Source organism: Cervus canadensis, chromosome 9 (genome assembly GCF_019320065.1).
Source record: "Cervus canadensis isolate Bull #8, Minnesota chromosome 9, ASM1932006v1, whole genome shotgun sequence".
Classification (NCBI taxonomy): domain Eukaryota; kingdom Metazoa; phylum Chordata; class Mammalia; order Artiodactyla; family Cervidae; genus Cervus; species Cervus canadensis.
This window is the reverse complement of record NC_057394.1, coordinates 21,856,588-21,880,145: the sequence shown is the minus strand read 5'-3', so window position 1 is coordinate 21,880,145 and position 23,558 is coordinate 21,856,588. Positions and strand designations below refer to the sequence as shown.

The window sequence follows — 23,558 nt, the reverse complement described above, 5'->3', positions numbered from 1 at the left end:
TGAACACCGTGAGAAGACAAATTGAGTCCCGGTCACGTAGCAAAGGACTGGAATAGAGGAAGGGACGCTTAGTACATTTTTATGACTGGTGAATCTAAATATTTTCGTGAATAATAAGTTGACATTATATGTCAACTACATACACACACACACACACACACACACACACACACAAATATACACATATATATGATGAAGCTGAAGCACCAATATTTTGGCCACCTTATGCAAAGAGCCAACTCACAGGAAAATACCCTGATGCTGGGAAAGATTGAGGGCAGAAGAAGGGGGCGACAGAGGATGAGATGGTTGGATGGCATCGCCAACTCAATGGACATGAGTCTGAGCAAACTCTGGGAGACAGTGGACAGGGAAGCCTGGTGTGCTGCAGTCCATGGAGTTGCAAAGAGTCAGACATTACTTAGCAACTGAACAACAACAGCACATATGTGTGTGTGTGTGCGTGTGTGCATGTGTGTGTGTGCATGCACGCTAGGTCGCTTTAGTCATGTTGATTCTGTGTGACCCTATGGACTGTAGCCTTCTATGCTCCTCTGTCCATGGGATTCTCCAAGCAAGAATACTGGAGTGGGTTGCCATACCCCACTCCAGGGGATCTTCCGGACCCTCCAGGGGATCAAATCCATGCCTCTTATGTCTCCTGCATTGGCATGAGGGTTTCTACCACTACCGCCACCTGGGAAGCCCATGTGTATGTATGTAGGTATATATATATGTGTGTATATATCCACTCACAAACACACACACATATATATATTTCTTTTGCAGTCCAATATGTAAAATAATTTGAGATTCATCTAAATGCTGTATAAAATGAAATAAATTGCCCAGATAATATGGATTCAGAATATGTATAATTCAGCAAGAAATTGTCAAAGATTAGGATATCTATTAACTTTTTCTAGCATATTGGTAAGTAGCATTAAAAAACCAATTTTTGGTTGGGTCTTTTGAGAGGATAACAATAAAATAGTCTCTATTTGCATGCTAAGTTTTTTTTACCAGGAAAATAAACATTACAGCTGTGCCAGGTTTAATTCCAAGAAAAAACACATTACTATATATTCTTAAAGGAGTAAAATTCTGAACTCAAATCTGTTCAAAAATTTGTGGCAGAGAATACTGTGACCAGATTATTAAGTAATGTGCCTTTCACTTTTCACTTTGTTAGCTATACTCAGCGTGTCATTGGAAATGGAATCAAAGCCCAATCTGGAAATCCTGAAGTCAAAGTCAAAGGAATCGATCCTGTGATAAATCAGATTATTGATAAACTGAGGCACGTTATTCAGGTAAATGCTGATTTTCTATGTATTTTTATACTGAATGATACAGAATAAGTGATGGATGTGATCAATCTGTAAATCCTATCTGATAATCCTACCTGAAGTTCAATATTGGAAGAAATTATTTGTATCTAGAGTTTTGGAAATACTTGGCTGAGTGATTTTCATATGTAGTGTGCAGCAGTATTTTAACAGATAGTCAGTTATGTATCTGTAGAAAGAGAACTTAGCTTTAGGGTTTCAGTAAATAATAAGACTCTCAGGGTAAGGTTCATTCCTAACAAATACGATAGAAAAAAGATGGGAAATCCTGTTGTAGGTAATAAGAATGGAGCTGTTGTACAAAAATGAGTACATAGATTAAAGATATATTCACAAAGGAATAAATAGATTCTCAAAATATAGGGTTTATTAAAAGTTCTTCACAGGAGAGTTTACTGATATGTTGCCATTTGGCATAACATTTGCCCCTTCTTGCTTCATAACTTTCAAAATCATATCCTTTTCAAAGTGGCAGCGGGAAATAATTCCACTTTCTTTTAGCACCCAAGTTAAATTGAGTCCCATTCTTTCATCTTTATATTAGTGTGCAGATCTCCAATTATTCATGCTTAAGTTTCCTTCTAGAGTTACAAGATATATCAAATAAAATGCTACCTTTGAGATCTGTCTTTTTAAAGTCTACTAGGATGATATGATTGAAGTTTAGATTTTTACAGAAGATAGCAGAAAGTAATATTTTGTACAGGTTTTGCTACAAAAGCCACCTTTAATGTCTTAGAACATGTTCCCTCGTGAAAAGATCAGGAGAAATTTTGTTTTTGCCAGACTTCTGACTGCTGGTCATATGTGAGTGTCCTGGCAGGGGGAATTGTAATATCCAGTGCAGTTAACAGGATCCACCACAGGGTCAAGTTTGAAAAGGTTTGGAATATCATCTTCTGGAAGTGAGAATTTATTAATTTGGGACTAAGTATGGAACAAGGGAGGGAGTAGAAATAGGAACATATTTCAGAATCTAATCTGTAGATTTAGGTGATCACTTATTTGTGCTTGGTAGTTCATTTTTTTAAAAATCATTATAGATATTATATGCATTTATTATCAGTACTATAAAAATGCCATCTCTCATCATAGGGATAAACAATTATTCTTCTTATCCTTTTTTGCATATCTAAGTATATGTTTAGCAAAATTTTTCTTCATATATTTGCCCTTAAACACCTTTCTTCTTGGTCTGCCATTGAACACACCTCATTTTCCACACTGTAATCTCTGCCCTTAGAGTCATTAAACAAGTAGGTAGGGATTTTCGTTTGAAAAATACCACTTTGTAAAAAAAAAAAAAAAACACTTTGTAAATGTCTTAATCATTAATTTATGCCAAGTATTTAATGAATATTTACTGAGTTCCCACCGTAGACCTGGTTCTACACAGGGCATTGAGGTTACGTGAGTGAACAAAGCAGACACAACCCTGCCCTTGTCAGGTTTATATTCTGAGAAAAAAAGAAAATGCAGTTCCTATAACTAAAAATAGAGACAAGAAAACAGAGCAGGATGAGGTCGGAAAGGCACTTGGGCGAGTGCTAGTGGAGGCCTCTCTGGGGGTGGGGAGGATACTGCTGGGTTGAAACCGAGTGGCAAGGATTCACTGGAAAGGAAGAAGAAATCATAGGAAAATCTGGGAGAACTGTGTTCGAGACGGAGGAACTAATACATTCAGCGACTTGTGGCAGGAGTAGGTTAATTGCATTCAGAGGACAGAGAACCATGTCACTGAAGCAAAATAAGTACAGGGGAAAAAAGAACATGATTTAAACTAAGGGGAATCTGATAGGCTCTGGTAGGGCTTTTCAGATTTCTCCTAAGTAGGAAAGGAAACCATTTAAAGGCTTTAGGTAGAGGATGGTACAATTTAATTTATGTTTTATAAAGATAATTTTGGCTTTATAATGGAAAATTTGACCCTGAGGAGCAAGAATAGAAAAAGGAAGGAACATAGGCAGAAAATCATGGTGATTGGGACTAGAATAAAAAGAGTGAGTAATATGAGAAATTGATGGATTTGGATGAATATATGGTGAGTGGAGTTATCAGGAATTGTTGATGAATTGGAAATTGGAGCAATGGAAAGAGAGTATAAGGATGATAAGTAGGTTTGGTGAGGTGATAGTATCATTAAGTGAAAAAAAGGAATTCTTGAAGTGGAGGAGGTCTGGGGTTTGGTTGTTGGGTTTGGTTAGGTGTGAATGGTTCTATTAAATTTGAGATGCCTGTTAGACTTCCCAGAGGTGTACCCAGGGTTCTTTGATGATCCCAGGACTGGAAATGCACATTTGGGAACATCACTATACAGATACTATTTAAGTCATGAGACTGTATGAGGTTGCTACTTTCCTGTTAGAATTTACACCAAAACCATTAGAGGAGAATATAAAACAGTAGAATGCTATGAAAAATGTATACTCTGAAAAATCTTCAAATGAAGAAATCATTTCTTTAAATGTATGTGGTGCCTTGTAGATACTGAGAGAGTTGATCTTAGACAGACAAGATATCTAGTAATATTAACATTTTGTGGCTCAGCTGGCAAAGAATCTGCCTGCAGTCTTGCCCACAGTAGTAGATATAATGGTCATCTGAGTTAAATTCACCCATTCCAGAGACTCCTGATATTCCAAAGACTCCTAATAATAGGGATATCTGCTAGATACAAGTCTTTTCACAACTTTTTTCTCTTGTGATTAATTTCTGGGTATTGTAACCAAGAGTCCTTTCATTAATAATTTTAGGTACTTTGATAAATCTTGCTAAGTTTTTCTCCATGAAAATTATAGGAATTTATACGTGAAGCAAAGTGTATGTGTCACCTTCCCCTACATATTGAGGGTATATGTGAGATCCTGGCAGTGACCGCACATCAGTGTTAGGAAATAGTATGGTGCTCTAGGACCAAAGTAGCAGCATTTTAGAAATGTTAGCCTGAGCTCATCCCTGGGAGTACTCTAAGAATGGCCAAAATGAATATTTTTAATTAGAAAATAGTTTATAAAATTTTCCAAGTTTTCGTACAGAAAGGTCGTAACAAAAACAGCCTTAATATTATTTGATTGTTTAGAATAAGCCCTATGTTTAATTCCTGCCAAAACAAAAAATTGAAAGAAAATTCAATGTAAGTGAATACTCTGGGTTATAGCTTGGTCCTCAGGGACTATCTCAAGCACTTCAAAGTCCACTCAGTGCCTCTGCAGATTCTTATGAATTGGGAGCAAGACCTTGGAGACAAGAAGATAAGTCAATCCCGGTTCTCCTTCATCTGTAATTCTGGCATCTTTCACTAGACAAGCCACCATACAAACCCTCAGAGGTAATATCTGACAGTTTCCTACATTCCACAGTCACTGTGTAAAGTTGGCATTGCTTTCGCTTTTGAAAACTACCTGTAATAAATATAATTTAGCCATTAACCTTCCAGTGAGGAATTGTCTAAAGGTAGGAATTTTAAAAGATTAACATAAACTTTCGTCAGATGCTTACAGCAGCTTGAACTGCCTTTTGATAATAGTTTGGAAGGGCTTCCCAGGCGGCCCTAGTGGTAAAGAATCCTCCTGCCAATGTCAGAGACATAAGAGTCTTGATCCCTGGGTCAGGAAGATCCCCTGGAGAAGGGAATGGCAATTCACTCCAGTATTCTTGCCTGTGAAGATCGCATGGACAGAGGAGCCTGGCGGGCGATAGTCCTTGTGGTCACAAAGAGCCGAGGACGACCGAGCACATGAACACAATAGATTGGAAATAACATTCGATTCCTCTTAGTACATCTGAGAGAATAAATATATAAATGTTTTAATTCAGATTTTTTCTTCTAGTAAACTTATTCTGAAACTTCTTGTTCATATTGACTACATTTAGGCAATGTTGTCAGCAAAAAAGTCATAGTTATGCAGCAATTTATCTATAAGGGTTAAATAACATCTATTATTTTTCAAAGAAAATGATGTCAGTGGTTAAAATCCTAGCTGCTAAGCACTTAGTTGTGAACGATAATGACCCATTGCTTAGAAGCTACTTTACCTGCTTTCAATATGAAACATAAAAAGTAATACCATAGTAATTTTCTATAAATCTTTTACTGCAAAACCAATAAATGTTACAGTGTTGTTAAAAGTAGTAGGTTTAAGTAATATTTTATTTCTTTGAACAATTCCAATACATATAAGTTAATATTGGTTTATATTAAATATTCATTTTTATAGAGAGACTATAACTTCCTTAGAAAAATGTCTTCCTATACAAAATAAATTTGATTTTTAAATGTGAGAAAGCAATGATCATAACCATTCGTTTAAAGTTACAAAATATGTAGGTATTTTATAACATATATTTCCGTAATCACAACTTGCTGGGTTCAAGCAGAGATGAGAGACTTTTATGTGGGAAAAAACTATGCTAAATTGCCTCTTTTCTTTTATTCAAATTTTTCCCTAGGATACAAGTATGATAAATAGTAACTTTAGAGCTGTGATAGGCTATGATGAGATTCTAATTGAAATCTCAATGGATAAGGTTAACATTTATAAATACAAAAAATAATGACACAGGATTTTAAAAACATATTAGTTACCTCAAAATTGAAAACTGTCTAAACTTTTTTCATTAAATCACCTACTATAAAACACTTTTAGGAAACCTTTTCCTGTTAATAACTTATCACTGCGACAAAGAGCCAGTTGGTCAATTCCTAATTAGAAACTGTTTGACCACAAAGTGTCAGCTGACTGTGAACTTCTTCCACTTGTACCAACTTCCTTCCTTGCTCAGAAAATCACCACAGCACCCTGACTCCTTCCTCCTGATCTCTGCTACACACCAATATCATGTCTCCGGGCTCACTGTATTAATATTCCAGAAGGATAGTCACTTCTTGATTTTGTATTAGCAATGCAGTAGTGACCAAAGCCCATTTAGCTTTTGGTTCAGCAGAAAATATTTGAAATGCACTGAATAATTTTGAACGGTCATCAAATTTAGCAATTTGTTTGGCCTGAGTAAAGTCAATGGAAGGTTTCTTTCTGAAGTGTTTAGTATAATGCACTCACTTCACTATTGGCCATTTCATTAAAAAAATAAATTGTCAGCATAAAACCAACCTTTTCAATTAGTGTAAAATCAACTGGAAATGCAAGTTTAAAATCTCTTTTTGAAAGTAATGGTATTTGGATTGGCCATTTATAATTTATATCTTATCATTTAAAGAGTATGTAGCTGTTTTATGTTGGGTAAAATTTTGACTCTGTAGTTACTCTGATGCTAGTATATTATCATTACCTATTAAGATTTAAGCCATTTATTTGCCAGGTTTTGTTTGTTAAACATATTGAAAAAATTTTGGACACTAAAACTTTTATATTTTTTATTTAGGTGATTAGAACAAACAACAGCCATTTAAGGATTAAAATATTTAATCTTTCTGTTTAAAACATAATGCAAAGTATGGCTTATTTCACAAAATGAGATTCCAAATTATAGCCATCTCTCACTGAAATCAGATTTCTATAGCTTTATATTATAAATAGTTCTCATTTATAAGTAAGAAAAGTAATGTTTGACAATTAGTAGATGTAACTATCCATTCAGTAACTTTAAAAAACTAAAAATACATTTTCTTTTAGTTCAATAAAATTCACTTGTCACAGTATAGCTAGGTGCTAAAGAACATGACTTTTGCGTTATCACAAGGCATGTGACTAAATTCCAGCTCTGTAGGCACTAGGTGTGTACTGATAGTCACTTTATTGGTATCTTTACGTCTCAAAATAATTTTGATTTATTTCAAAAAGACAAATAACAAATATAGGATGTGAACAAAGTGGAGCCCTCAAACATTGTTGGTGGAATATAAAATTTTGCAACTACTTTGAAAAATAGGTATTTCTCCCAAAGATTAAACATAGACTTACTATATGCTCAGAAATCCCACTGCTATGTACACATCCAAGGGAAAAGAAAGCCTGTGTTTACACAAAATTTTGTACGCAGATGTTGGTAGCATTATTTGTAATATTCAAAAAGTAGAAATAACTCCTTTTTCCCCCTTACTGTCTGGAGGTGTATTTTCAGGGGAAAAACTCTAATAGGATGATTCTTGGCTTATAACTGCTGCTAGAATACAGAGCAGAGGGAATCACAAGACAGGAAATAGAGGAACTAAGTGAAAAGTCACAAACTGACCAGCTTACGTGCTGTCTGCTGCACTCATGTAGAAAATTAGATAACTCTTCTTTGGAGAAACTGATCAATTCTAGGGCAAATAATTTCATACACCAATTGGGTCTACACCCATTGCTGGTGAAATCCTCTATTATACCTTATACATATATAATAATTTCCAGGTAGTTTCCAATGCCCAATATCAGTGGACTATTAAGGATCACTGGTGCACTGAAGAAAAATATGAAAAAACACGTTAAAGCATAATACTAACAAAAAAGAAATGAGAAAATACAGACAAAATATGAAGAAGCAAATACACAAAAGCTATATGGGTGTATATGTGCTCAATCATGTCCGACTCTTTATAACCCTGTGGACTGTAGCCCACCAGGCTCCTCTGTCTATGGAATTTTCCAGGCAAGAATACTGGAGTGGGTTGCCATTTCCTTCTCCAAGGGATCTCCCCAACCCCCAGATCAAACCCATGTTTTCTGCATCTCCTGGAGACATTGGTGGGCAGATTCTTTACCACTAGTGCCACTTGGGAAGTCCAAAAAGCTATATGAATATCCTCCAAAAAATTTATAAATAAATCGTATCCTTAAAACAATAATACATTGCTTCTAAAAAATTAATAAAAGAATAAGAAAAAGCTTCTGGAAATTAAAAATATGTAAAAATTTACAATTCAATATATGGGTTTTAAAGATAAAGTCAAAGAAATATTCTGTAAAATAATGACACAAAAAAGAGAGAAGGAAATAGAGAAGTAAAATGATGAGATGTTAAAATTTTACTCTAGGAGATCCTTATAATAAGAATTTCTTAGAAAGGAACCAAACTAATACAGAGAAGGAATTTATCATTTAAATAATAAATCATTTTTTCCCAGAAATGAAAAGTTATGACTCCAGATTGAATCCACCAAGCAACCATTACAATAAATGAACACATGTACACATACAAAAATAATTATGAAATTTATGAATATTGAAAAGAAGATACTAAAATATTCCAGTGAAAGAAAACAAAATACATACAAATGCATACAAAGAAAGGGGATCAGATCTGTAATTTCTTATTGGGAGGAAAACTAGAAGCAAATGGAAAGGCAATACCTTCAAATTATGGGGCAAATGATTTCTGACCTGAAATTCTATACATAGTTGAAATAGCAATTAAGTATGAGGGTATCTTAAAAAGTTTTACCGATAAGTAAAAATACACAAATTTATATATTGTTTACCTTCTCTGTAAAGCTTTGGCAAACAGTAATTAAGAAATGAGAAGATATGGGGTCCAGGAAACATGACGTTGAATACATCAGATTTGGGAAAAGGATGACTATAAGAGGGAATTTTGCAAGCCAGAAAGAAAAAAAAGAATCACTAACTTAAAACAATATGTTGGAATATATGGTGGGGGGGAAAGTATTTGGCAGATTTGCTAGAGCATTTGAGAAAAAAATTAGATACAAGGCAAACTCTACAAATTGATAGATACTATGGCAATTATAAGGCTTCCCAGGTGGTGCCTGCCAATGCAGGAGACATAAGTGATGCAGGTTTGATCCCTGGGTTGGGAAGATCCCTTGAAGTAAGAAATGGCAACCCACTCAATTATTCTTGCCTGGAGAATCCCTTGGACAGAGGAGCCAGGTTGCCTGTGGTCCATGGGGTCACAAAGAGTCGGACACGACTGAAGCACCTCAGCATGCAAGCAAATGGCAATTGTAGATTATAAGAAAGCCAAAACATTTTCATGAAAAGATGTATATTCATAGTACACTATTTTCCTAAACTGAATAAGATATTTGTAGATAGAACTATTACTTTAATCACAACTTTGCTAAAATTAATAAATTAATTGGATGGGGAAAAGGAAAGTGGAATATATTGGTATAACAAAATCAATAAATATTGCTAAGATGATAGTAAGAAACAAAAGTTACCTAATGAATAAAGATTTAGACATGTAAGGTTAATGCTAGAACAATCAGTTGGGTTGATTATTACTACCCACAGGAGCAGGAAACATGGTCTCTAAAGTGCTTTGGGTGTAGGAATATTTTTTTTTTATTTTAATAGATATTTGGTACTGCTCATTTCTAAATAAATATATTTATTATCCTGACCATTATAAATATAATTTATTTTTTTTTAATTTTTTTTCTCAAAGTTTATTCAAATCTCTAATTACAAAAAATGATACAAGCTTTGAAAAATACAAAATATATAAAGGATCAAGGGATATCTTCCCCCCTCCAAGTCTCATTCTCCAAAAGTAATCATAAGATAATTCTTACAATTCTAACATCTGGAAGGATGTTCTTCCAGAACTTTTCTATACACAAGCACATATACAAAAAGATTTTCAAATACATACATTGTTCTATTTACCCAGTAATGTGTTATTGACATCCATCCACATCTGCAGAAACAGATCCACTTCAGTCTTAACAGCCACGTGGTATTCTACAATATGGCTGCAGCATAATTTAACCAGTCCCTGTTAATGGACATTAAAATTCTCTCTCCCTTTCTTTTCATCACCAAAATGCTATGCTAAGTATCCTTGTGCAACCAATGTTATTTTTATTTGTCAGAATCCCCTAAAATAGAATCAAAATAATCAAAGTGCTCAATTTTGCTAGGTACTTACCAAATTGCCCTCCAAAGGAGCACACCATTTCACAGTCTACAAAGGTATAAAAGTTCTCTAGTCCCTATCTGTGCTTATAAGGAACATAATGGACGCGCTGTTTCAGAGTCATTATGAGAACTAAATGAAGCAGTACATAAGGTAAAGTGCTTAAAATCATGCCTATCACTGCTTAGTGCGTGCTAAGTCACTTCAGTCATGTCCGACTCTTTGCGACCCTATGGACGGTAGCCCTCCAGGGTCCTCTGTCCATGGGATTTCCCAGGCAAGAAAACTGGAGTGGGTTGCCATTTCCTTCTCCATATAAATATAATTTAAAAAAACAAAAGACAAACTCTGTATCATGTTTTATATGGAACTGCATCATTTGGTCTTCTATATCTCAAACTTGATCCTCCTCTTTTTACACTATTTTTATATCTACTCTCTCTATATGCACACTCCTCATTGTTTCAATTCTTTCAATATCCCAGGTTCTTTCTTACTTCTAAGTCTTCCATTCTCTCTCTCTTTTATTTTTAAGAAAAACACTTTTACTTGGGAAAAACTGCGTCTCTTTTTTCTGTATCTCATAGTCACCCATGATATCTCAGTTTTCCCAGTGAAGAGCATATGTTTTCCTATGTTCTTCTTGGCACTCTGTAACTGACTTACAGGAGCACTTTAGAGAAGAGAGAAAAAAAAAAACACAGGGTATTGATCATATCCACAGTGACCTCTTTTTCTCTATACCCATTTTCTGTACCCAAAATATCTTGGTTAGTCCACTCATTATTTCTGACCTTAAAGTTTGTCTTCCTATTCACTGATTTTAGTGTTTTGAAACATATCTAGCAAACTTGACTAATTTTTAAGTTTGAAGCTGGCCAGTATATTGATTAAGTATTGCTGAGAAACTCCTTCTCTAACTTTTTTCTGGATATTAATTCAGGTTCATAGTTTTACCACTCATTGAATTCTGGTGAGCTGGGGTTATAGTCATTCATAAAGCTTCCCAATCAAACAGCCCAGCTTTGCTCTTCTTGTTACTCACAGTTTTCTGGGTCATGTGCTCTCCTGTCCTGGCAAATGTCATAACTTGACTCCCGATACTCCCAAAGTCTGGCATGCAAAAAGAACCCACCTAATGATCTTTGGTAGCACTCCTTTGCCATATGATTGGCTCATGGTAGTTCAGCTTTCAGCAGGCATATTATGGGCCATAATGCTTTTCAGACTCAATAAATGTACTCTGTAATCACTTGAATGTCATTTTATGAATGTATTTTGGAGATGTAACTTGTCAGAGCAGAATGTTTCTGGATATATTTCTTGCAGTTCAGTGGTCCTTAACCAGATGGCCCCCTATAGTTTTGAAGCAGTGATTGCACCTTGAAAGTAGGCTGACTTATGAGAGGAAAATGGTCACGGGGAATCAATGGAAAAGTTTCTTAGGCACAGGAATATTGAAGAAGTGAAATAAATACTGTATAAAGATTCATTAAAAACTAAGCTAAGTAAAAGTCCTATGATAAAATGATAAAATGAGAATATGAACTATAATGACCTTAAGAAATGTGATAAGTCCTCTGAATGTAAGTTCTGCCTCTGTTACGTGTTTAGCATTGATGTGGTAGAAACTTAATCGGTTTCATTAGAAATAAAACAAATCATGAGTTTTATAGTAATGAGTTTGAAGAGGCACTTATATACCTTTATACAAGGCAGATCATTTACTATTTCTGAAAATGATCATTTTGAAATTTTATATCTGGAAATATATTATCAAGCCAAGCCTGAAACTCATTAAACAGATGGTAAAATCTAATTTAACTTCTTTAACGCTCCTTTTCTTTTTATCTTATAAAAGCAATTGAGCTTGTCAGCTTTTAATTACAAAAGAGTAATTTGAATTTTTTAGATATGTATAACAAACCGAGATAGTTGCTAAATTTACCATATCCTAGTGGCTTCCTATAGTAAGATTTTGTGAAAGAATCACATTATCAGAAGAGCAGTTTAAAATTTCTACAAAACAAATATCCTTGAGGCACGTAATAGATCTTGAAATGAGATCTAATTCTTAAAGATTTTAAAATATTTGATTTGCACTTCGTATAAATTTTAAATTTTCCCATTTTTTAAAGTGTGAAACATACCTCAATAATATCAAAGTGAGTTATTTATACACTTTAATTGTGAAGTATCTATGTTTTGACTGTGTACTGTTCTTTCATTGATAAAAATTCAGTAGCAAAATTATTATGTCATCCAAGAACACAATAACCTTATTATAAAACTTATTTTCAGTGTCTGTTTTACAAATATTCTCACTATTAGACAATTTTTCATGTTTCTGTGCTAATTCACTATAGCATCATCTTTTCAGTTCAGTTCAGTTCAGTCACTCAGTCGTGTCCGACTGTTTGCGACCCCATGAGTCACAGCATGCCAGGCCTCCCTATCTATCACCAACTCCTGGAGATTACTCAAACTCATGTCCACTGAGTCGGTGATGCCATCTAACCATCTTATCCTCTTCTGTGCCCTTCTTCTCCTGCCCCCAATCCCTCCCAGCATCAGGGTCTTTTCCAATGAGTCAGCTCTTCGCATGAGGTGGCCAAAGTATTGGAGTTTCAGCTTCAACATCAGTCCTTTCAATGAACACCCAGGACTGATCTCCTTTAGGATGGACTGGTTGAATCTCCTTGCAGTCCAAGGGACTCTCAAGAGTCTTCTCCAACACCACAGTTCAAAAGCATCAATTTTTTGGCCCTCAGCTTTCTTCACAGTTCAACTCTCACATCCATACATGATCACTGGAAAAACCATAGCCTTGACTAGACAGACCTTTGTTGGCAAAGTAATGTCTCTGCTTTTTAATATGCAGTCTAGGTTAGTCATAACTTTGCTTCCAAGGAGTAAGCGTCTTTTAATTTCATGGCTGCAATCACCATCTGCAGTGATTTTGGAGCCCCCAAAATAAAGTCTGACACTATTTCTACTGTCTCCCCATCTATTTGCCATGAAGTGATGGGACCAAATGCCATGATCTTAGTTTTCAGAATGTTGAGCTTTAAGCCAACTTTTCCACTCTCCTCTTTCACTTTCATCAAGAGGCTTTTTAGTTCCTCTTCACTTTCTGCCATAAGGGTGGTGGTGTCTGCATATCTGAGGTTATTGATATTTCTCCCAGCAATCTTGATTCCAGCTTATTCTTCTTCCAGCCCAGCGTTTCTCATGATGTACTCTGCATATAAGTTAAATAAGCAGGGTGACAATATACAAGCTTGACGCACTCCTTTTCCTATTAGAAACCAGTCTGTTGTTCCTTGTCGAGTTCTAACTGTTGCTTCCTGACCTGCATATAGGTTTCTCAAGAGGCAGGTCAGGTGGTCTGTTATTCCCATCTCTTTCAGAATTTTTCACAGCTTATTGTGATCCACACAGTCAAAGGCTTTGGCATAGTCAATAAAGGAGAAATAGTTGTTTTTCTGGAACTCTTGCTTTTTCGATGATTCAGCGAATGTTGGCAATTTGATCTCTTGTTCCTCTGCCTTTTCTAAAACCAGCTTGAGCATTGTCTTTTAACCCAATCTTAAAAAATATCTCTTTTTCTGATATTTTAAAATATATTGCATCTCAACATGTAGCTTCATTTCTTGAGTTTGTAACAAGGGAAAATATTCAAAGTATTATCCATTTAAAACAAACCTTTTTTATGCATGATGCCGCTTGTGATACCTTTTGACAATCATCCCCATTATATCATGGGGATTGTGTCTAGAAGAGAGCATGCAGACATAAGAATTTCAATATCTGTTGAATGAATGAATGAAATTCATAATTACATTGATCACTGCATGTAAAATTTAAATGGAACAGAAAAGTGAATGTTCCTGATGATCAAATACTAACACTAACTATTTAATATCGTTCTAATTACAAACAAGATGCTTTCAGTCTTGGATGACAATTTCAAAATGTCTTGTACTGTTTTACTCATTTGTTGACTCATTTATTCACTGAACAAAGTGGTTTAGTAGCCCCTAGGAGCCAGGTACAGTAATAGATACAGGGAGTACACAAAATTATTTAAACGAGGATGTTGATGAGAAACAATGTGTATTGCACTTAAGAACTAGTCTGCTGCTGATCTTGATCAGCAGATCAAGTAAGGGAAGGGAGTCTGACCATATTTCTTTACTTCATTCAACAAATATTATTGAGGTTGTACAATGGATCAGGAGATTTCCTAAGTAGTGGGTATACAAAATTGAATAAGACTGTACCTACTTGTAGCAAAACATTGCTATAATAAAAAAGATAAAGGAATTCATTTTGTAAGATTTCTGATCTAGCTTCAGAGAATTTATCCCTGTTCCAGGAATGTAGAAAGCATTCAATTGAGGTTGAATATGAAATGAAGGAGAAGATATTTGATAAAATACTGTGGTACCACTTACTTCAGTTAGAATATAGTTATAACTTATTTTTTAAAAATATGATGTGCACATAATAGATGTGATGATTGAATAACAGAAATGTTAGACAATGATGCCTTTGAAGCAGTCAAACTATTCTCTGTTTAAAAACCATGTAACACTTAGAGAAATATATTAGTAAGCAATTTTTCATGTTCACGCATCTGTGGTCAGCTGCGATTCAGCCGATCTACATTGGGTTGAGCTGGGACGTACTTGACGTCCAGATCTGTTGCACATGTTGGTCATCCTCCTGTGATCAGAGAACCGGAAGCATGTTAATACTATGACAGATGTCAGGACTTCAAACCCATCTACGCAAAAGCATTCTAGGCTCCGGCTGCAGTAGATTCTCTAAGATAAACCTTTTGGCAAAAGCAAAGTTACACAGCAAAGACCAAAGTGAGAGCTATAACCCTCTCCACCAGCAACCTCTCTGCCAGGGATGGAGCTGGGAGAGAGAGTGAACAGTTGCCCCCAAACAATCTAATGATTTTACTTGTTTGAATAGGCTTTGCCTAGCTATAGTACAATACAAAGCTCCTATTTGAACTCTTCCTTCATATTCATGGTGCTACATATTTTCCACTCTGATTATATTCTTATGAACTGTCTTCCTGTACAAACTTGAAAACTGTATACTTAAATGTATTAGATCAGCAAAGGCAGAACTTAAATCATCACATGAAAAATATTTCTCAATATTTTTAGTGTTTTGTGTGATTGTTAGTAGTATTTTGAAAGCAAAATACTTGTAATGACAGAATTTAGGTCTAAGTCAGATATTGATTTATTTTAACAAACTACACAAATCAGAGTAAATTACAAGTAAATAAATCATGTTTGAAATGCTTATTTGGACTGAAAATGAGATTGGATTTTCATGTTAAACATTTGGACTTTAATTATTTTGTTAGGATTGCTTTATTAAGACATAATTAGTAAAATTATCAGTAGAAAAACATGTTGTGCTATAATTAAATCATTTAAATAATCACTTCTTGATGTCTTAACAGGCTAGATTTCTTAATTCATTAAAGCTGATAAGATTTATCTGTAAATACAACTTATTATCAGTAAGTTTGTTTTTCTAGAAATGATAGAAAATTTAGAACTCTGCATTAATATTTAATAGCAATATGCTATTCTGATATCAACACACTATGTTTATCTACAAAACATTCAAGAAGGCAGAAATATAGGTAATTAAAATGATTGCAACCTGTTCACCTTTGGCAATTACCAACAGTAGTAGAATTTTTGTATCTTTAGAAAAACATAGATGATTTTAGAATTGGATTCAGTTCCATTTTCTATCTAGAAATAACTACTTACATAACTGAGGTTATGTTAATAGAGTACCCGTATTTCCAAACATAATGCATTATTTTCTTCTATTTCTTCTATTCCATACTGAAAATCTGTTTAACAAAACAAGATAGTAAATCTAATAGTATAGAGAAACTAATATAGACATTTTATACTATTCCTCCTAATCCATGAAATTTATCGCTGAGATGCAAAGATGGAAGTGAAGTCTTTGGAAAAGTACATACTTTACTAATAATTATTTCTTTTCCTTTAAGAAAATACCTTAATGGACAGGAGTATGGAAATGTCCAAGAGATATTCTTGAAGTATCTGGAGCACATATTCCTCCTAGCACATATTCCTAGCAAACTCAACAAATAGATCCATTTAAGTGAAATAAGCTCTGTGCAACTGATTTTGTATGTGAGATTGTGTGTTTGTATGTATGTACACACGTATCTCTGTATTATCAATCTGTTCTGTTACGAAATTGTCAAACTGAATTGACGGATAACTGCACTGTGTTTAAGAAACATGTTAACCTGATAAACAGACAGCCTTAACAAGAAAAAGAACAACAAAATACCTTGGTTGTTCCCAATACTTCTCACTGCGTGTCAGCCACTTTCTCCACCACTATGTCTCCAGCAAAACTAGTCTCTAAACACCTGTTTCACTCAGAGACACTAGTTGTTGTAAATGACTTTAATAAGCATTTTACTCTACCTAATTTTTATCCTAATGTAATTGTATATGATATCCCCCAAGGGATCAAGCAGAAGGGCTTATATGGAGTATTTTACGTGACTTCATGAAGTAAAGAAAGAAAAGTTGTGTTTATAAAGTGATCAGATTGATAGACTGTCCTTCTATTAAGCAAGTAACCATGCTTTAAGTTTTAGTATGGTAGATGAGAGTGAAAATTTTTCAAAGTTTATTTGTTGTGGCAGCCAACAGTTGGTCACATTGCACATTTCAAAGTTACAAAGGAGTCTCATGGTAGTACAAATGCAGGTCAGGAGAATTTTAAGTGAAGCCAGAGCAAGAGTTTCAGAAGCTGACAGTATCTGGAAAGCAACTTCTGCAAGGAAGCAGGCACCCAGGGGACTCTAGGAATCATTTTCCAAATTTTATATGCCTGGGATTTCAGACATTGTTACCCCATTCTCCTTTACTAAGGTGTAACTCAGGGTTACAATATCAAAAATTAATTAAAAAATAAAAACGGAGGTGGTGGTGGGAGGGAGGTTCCAGAGGGACGGGATATATGTATACCTACAGATGATTCACATTTGAAAGGAGACCCCAACACAACATTGTACAGTAATTATCCTCCAATTAAAAATGTAAAAAACTTATAAATAACAGATAGTACAAAAACAAAAAATAAACAAGTTCATAGATCTAGAGAACAGATTGGTGGTCAGGGGTTGTGGGGTGAGAGAAGTTGGTAAATGAAAAATTAAAGGTAAAAAGATAAAAGGAAGTTGTAATTCTAAAAGCCTCTTTGAAACTACAGCTTTTTGGTTAATCTTGATGGGTATAAAATAACATTATTGCTTGTATGAAATAACATTAGAGAGAAAAATGGAATAAAAAATAGTAATTTTAAGACAAAGTGTTTGATTTTAACCATGAAGAATGTTTATATGTACGTTAGTAAAGATAGATTATTTTGAATCAAATATATGGTTTAATATGTATTTTTTTTTGATGAGTTTAAGTTTGGAAGGAAGTTAGAATGGAAGAATACATTGAATCTTTCTTTACAGACTTAGGTAAAACCTTAAAACAACTTAAGTATTACCAGTTCTCAACAAGTTACCTTCCCTTTGTTGTTGTTCAGTCACTAAGTTGTATCTGATTCTCTGTGACCCCATTGACTATAGCATTCCAGGCTTCCCTGTCCTTCACTATCTCCCAGAGTTTGCTCAAACTCATATCCACTGAGTCGGTGATGCCAAATAACTACCTCATCCTCCATACCCCACTTCTCCTGCCCTCAATCTTTCCCAGCATCAGGGTCTTTTCCAATGAGTCAGCTCTTCACATTAGGTGGCCAAAGTTTTGGAACTTCAACTTCAGCATCAGTCTTTCAAATGAATTTTCAGAGTTGATTTCCTTGAGGATTGATTGGTTTAATCTCCTTATAGTCCAAGCGATTCTCAAGAGTCTTCTCCTCCCACCACAATTTGAAAACAACAGTTCTTCAGCACTCAGCCTTCTTTATGGTCTGACTCTCACATCTGTACATGGCTACTAGAAAAACCATGACTTTCACTGTACAGACCTTTGTTGGCACAGTAACATCTCTGCTTTTTAATATATTATCTAGGTTTGTCATAGCTTTTCTTCTAAGGGACAAGTGTCTTAATTTCATGGATGTAGTCACTGTCCACAGTGATTTTGGAGCCCAAGAAAATAAAATCTGCCACTGTTTCCACTTTTTCCCCATCTATTTGTCATAAGTGTCATAATCTTAGTTTTTCGAATGTTGAGTTTTAAGCCAACTTTTTCACTCTCCTCTTTCACCCTCATCAAGATGCTCTTTAGTTCCTCTTCACTTTCTGCCATTAGAGTGGTATCATCTGCATATCTGAGATATTCTGTTATCTATCAACAGAAATATTGTTGATATTTCTCCCTGAAATCTTGATTCCAGCTTCTGTTTCATCCAGCCCAGCCTTTTGCAAGATATGCTCTGCATATAAGTTAAATAAGAAGGGTGATAATATACCTTCCCATTCTAGTCCATAAAAAGTTCCCTTAGAAATCTCTGATGCTCTCAGGGTCAACTGCTCACAATTCAGTGGCCGTCACATCTAAATGCTTTGGGAGCCATCCACATCACATGCTTCACCTCACTTTTATTTTTGTTATTTTTCACTCTGCTCAGGTAAGAAGCTTTATTTTTGTTGTTTTTCTCTCTGTTCAGATAAGAAGCTGCAATTTGTATGAGCACTAAAAGTGCAGCCTTACTGGAAAAAATGAAAAAGTAAACAAAAGATAGATCAAGGGACTTTATAGCCACAACATGTCAGAAGTCTGAGGAACAAAACATGAAGAGACAGAAAATAGTGGAAGCTAGCAGGATATTAAAGGGGCATATACTAATTTCTTCAATTTTGACTTCAAAGAAATAACAGTAATTCACAGACTGTCTTCTAAATACCAATTTCACAAATGTGAATATTTTTGAAATTTTCCTTTCTTAATCCCTTTCCTTGACAGTGAAATCCAGAGGAGAATAGTAGGATTCAGTTTCCATCGCAACTACCCTCCAAGTCCTGTTCTGAAGGATTCAGAAATCTTTCTTGAGTGGAGTAGACTTTAAATTTCTTTCTGATGGCTCTGGCAGTTTCTGTTTAGGTCTAGCTCCTTCCAGCCTTAATACATCATAATCACTTGAGCTTTTTTTAGTGGACTGCTTGTGCTATTATTTTAATAGATATGGTGGATAACTTGATATTTTATTAATTGACTATGAATTTTACTCATTGACATTTCTGAGACATTCACCAAAATTCAAGAATTCCAAGTCAAATGGTCACTAAAGTAGGAAAAAAAATTATGCATATGCCTTTCAAAAAATGGGGCTTCCCCAGTGACTCAGCAGTAAAGAATCGCCTGCCAGTGCAAGAGATGCGGGAGACATGAGTTTGATCCCTGGGTTGGGAAGATCCCTGGAGGTGGGAATGGTAACCCATTCCAGTATTCTTGCCTGGAGAATTCCATGGACAGAGGAGCATGGTGGGCTACAGTGCATGTGGTCTCAAAGAGTTGGACACCACTGAAGTGACTGAACACTTTCAAAAAACAGAGATATACCATTTGCTTTTAAAATGAATGTACTTTTTTTTTTTTCCTGGAGTTTTTGCTGGATTGTTTAATTTCAGAGAATCTTATCAAGCACAATCTTAGTTTTCTCCTTTTTGAGGATTTCAAAATTAAAATGAGCATTGAACCACCAATTCATTCTTTTCTCCTTATTGGATGAGTGCACATAGATTGCTTTACCTATATCTTAATTTTCAACATAAACTTTTGGTGGAATATTTCATGTTTCATCACCATGTAAGCAGATGTGATTTTTATTCTTTTTCCTTTTCATTGAGCAGTTGCCTCATTTGAAAATTTTTCACTTGATTTCATTTAACTTTTTTTGATGCTAGCTACATCTGTTGCTACCTGCCTGGTTTTCATTTTAATGGGCTGCCTAGAAGCTGGGACCACAATAGTGGTGTATTTTCCTGCTGTTCATTTATTCTTTGTTTCAAGAATACTGATATTCAAGAAATGGAATTGGTATATTGTCATAGATTTGTTTTTGCCTCTTCAAAATGCTCTTCCATTATTATTTCTATTTATACCTTTGGAAACATTTTATGGTTACTTGTTACATATAACACCAAAGCTCCTTAGAAATTTTTCAGTTTCCCAAATGCACATTGACATATATTATTTAATAGTTACCAGAAAATGATCTTTGGAGCAATGTATTTTGTTATATAAGAACAATTCCCAATTGTAACTTAAAAGTGATAAACTGGCTTTTGATAGCCTAGAATTAATGTGTGTGTATAAGGTTAATCTTTGTGCAAATTGAAGATGACTATGTATTCAGGATTGGTTACATCATTTGCAACTTTCAGTGAAAAATGAAAACGTATTCTCCCCTGTTCAAAATTTTTTAAGAACTTTAAAATGATCACAGTAGCACATTCACAGGGCCTTAGGAAGCAGGTTGTATGATCATAAAGACAGTCCTCTGTGTATTTTGAGAAAACTAAGGTCTTTGCCAGAATGTTTTAAAAATTATAGAATATTATATCAGTAGAAATAAAAGATATAAAGAAAGATTACATAGTCAATCTCAAAATCAAAACATGAAATTCTAACATGAATTCTCTGAGAGAACTTACCTTTAGAACCTGATATTTCACTTCTGTATTTCTATTTTTGAATAAATCTCTATATAGTTTCTTATTTTTGCCTAAAATCTAACTTTTACAAGTTCTGTTATTCCAAATTCTGCCCTAATAAATAATTCAGAGATAACTGTATTTCCTAATGTAATAGGTGGGACCATATGACATTGTCAATATTCAGCCTTTTTTGACTTACGAAAAGGGCAGTTTTATGTGTTCCCACCTAAGATATAGCAGCTCATTAAATATGTGAAGTCAGGAAGGATACAAACCCCACCCCTTATTATGAAACACATTAGTGTGCTGGGCTGGGCTTAGTTGCTTCAGTCATGTCTGACTTATTGTGACCCCGTGGACTGTAGCCCGCCAGGCTCCTCTGTCCATGGGATTCTCCAGGCAAGAATACTGGAGTGGGTGGCCATGCCCTCCTCCAGGGGATCTTCCCAACCCAGGGATAGAACCCGGGTCTCCCGCATTGCGGGCAGATTCTTTATTGTCTGAGCCACCAGGGAAGGCCCACACATCATGTATCCTTTTCAAAAAATGCAGTCAATCTTTTCACACCCAAATTAATTATTATTTGAATCTTCACCATTATTCATATGAGAAATATTTTAGATTCTTCAACATGTTGCTTGAGTGACTCTAACAGCTAACTTTATTAATTTTCTTCTTACAGTTTGACATTCTTATTGAAAAGAATGATCCAAGAGTTTACTAATAGAACCTATAGTGAAGCATGTTTACCCGTCAAATGACCTAAAGAAGTCTAAACCCTAACCCCTAATTTTTTTTATCAATGTCTAAGCAATATGTCTACTAGTATAAACTTGAGCAATTTTATGTGAAACCTGAAAGACTTTAATTATATATGTTATTTTATTTATTTTATTTATTTTTTTCCAACAAAGAATCCCATTAATAATTTTCCATCTTCCATTTTCTATCATTTTTCCCCCCAAATTTTTTCTGTTAAACTGTAACAGTTTCTGTGGAGAAACCTGGTTCTTCCCAATTCTGAGATCTGGGAGGCATGCTTACAATAGGATCTCATAAATTCTATCTGACATGATAGGCAATAAAATCAACAATATTCATATAGTGGATCGAATTATGAGTTCCATAAGGCTCATGCATAACATTAAAAAGCAAATCAGTAAAAATAATTCTCTTATAGACTATTGCCTAATTGTGTAATTTTCTGATGAATTCAACTGACATTGTGTTTAAGAAACATGTTTACCTGATAAATTTATTTATTATTATCCAAAAATAACATTAAGAAAATGGCAACCCACTCCAGTATTCTTGCCTGGAAAATCCCAAGGATGGTGGAGCTTGGAGGGCTACAATCCATGGGGTCACAAAGAGTCCCACACTACTGAGCGATTTTACTTTCACTTTCAAAAATAACATTGATACATTGCAGAGCACTGGATTTCTAAAATTTTCATCTGCTGAGCATCTTTCATCAGCAAATTTTATACAGAAGTCCAATAAGAGAAAACCCTAACTCAGTGGAACTTTTTTCTCCACTTGGGCTCTGTATTAATCCCACTGTGTAGCCCACCCTCAAAAAATCCAAAACTGAAACGAAGCACCCAGTAAACCTGAATTCTCAGTTGTTTAACCAAATCAAAATGTATTTGTTACTCACATAAAATCTGAACTCGGGCTACTAACCTCCAGGTTTAAGCTATAGCACTCATTACACGTAACCTTGGGGGTGCCCAAGACAGATGAAGAGAGCTTAAAAATAAGGCAGGAGTATTTTCCTGCCTTAACCCCAAAGGGAAGCCCTATGTTATTTCAACTCGTGTATTAGTCAGATATTTTCATAACTGAAGTCTCAACCTAACTGAAAGTCTCTGTAATATCCAGAAATATGGTGGATATTTATTGAGCGTGAACTACCATAGACTCTTGCGTCTCATATGTCCCTGACTTTTCTCTATAGTAACTCCTATTTACTCCCAAGTCTTCAAGCAATTCTCCATGAAATACTGTTCTCTTATACCAAACATGCCATGAAAAATGGGCTGCAAAGATTCAATATTTTATTTGCTGAAACAGATGGGAAGACCCAAATTTTGTGTAGCAACAAAAGGATGAAGCTGCGTGCTTTGACGGACTGCATGGTATGAGGTAGGGATGATGGCCTTTTTTAAAAGTTCACTCTCTCTGGGACATCTGATGGGATGAGCAGGCTTCAGGGCACACCTGAGCATATTCCAGTTTTCTGTCTGAAAGCTTTCTGGGTCTGCTCTAGTGCAGGGATGAGTCCAGAAAATTTAAGACCCCAAAAGTTGAGACATGCATTATTCATCTTTTGGCCCTGCACAGTTAGTCCTGAATCTGGCACCTGCTGAGTTTTAAATTACTTTTGGTTGACATGAAATGAAATCCTCAGCTGCTTGCTAGACAGTTCCAAATCAGGTCCTAAAGCTCAGCACTTCCAGAATCACTCCTTTTATTTCAAATCTTGGTCTGCCTTTAGAGTTTCCAATTTTGATTACAGATACTTTCTGTCATACTGTCTTCTGAGCTTGACATTTTAGTCTCTAGTGGGTCTTGCACATTTTTTATTCTTTATATAGTCAATCATATAGTAAGGGTTGTTGCCTCTGCTTCGTGCCTTTCTTTCAATTTTATTTCTCCAATCTAAGCCATTC

The 23,558-nt window shown here is 35.0% G+C and overlaps 1 protein-coding gene across 3 annotated transcripts in view; it reads left to right on the top strand.

The window, feature by feature from the left end:
- The window catches only part of GPC5 (glypican 5), a 1,510,050-nt gene that overhangs the window by 501,196 nt on the left and 985,296 nt on the right, over window positions 1–23,558 (top strand). For all 3 annotated transcript variants that reach the window (XM_043477854.1, XM_043477855.1, XM_043477856.1), the window contains exon 6: window positions 1,193–1,313. In XM_043477854.1, the coding sequence (XP_043333789.1) occupies window positions 1,193–1,313 (121 nt within the window). The remainder of the gene's footprint in view (window positions 1–1,192; window positions 1,314–23,558) is intronic.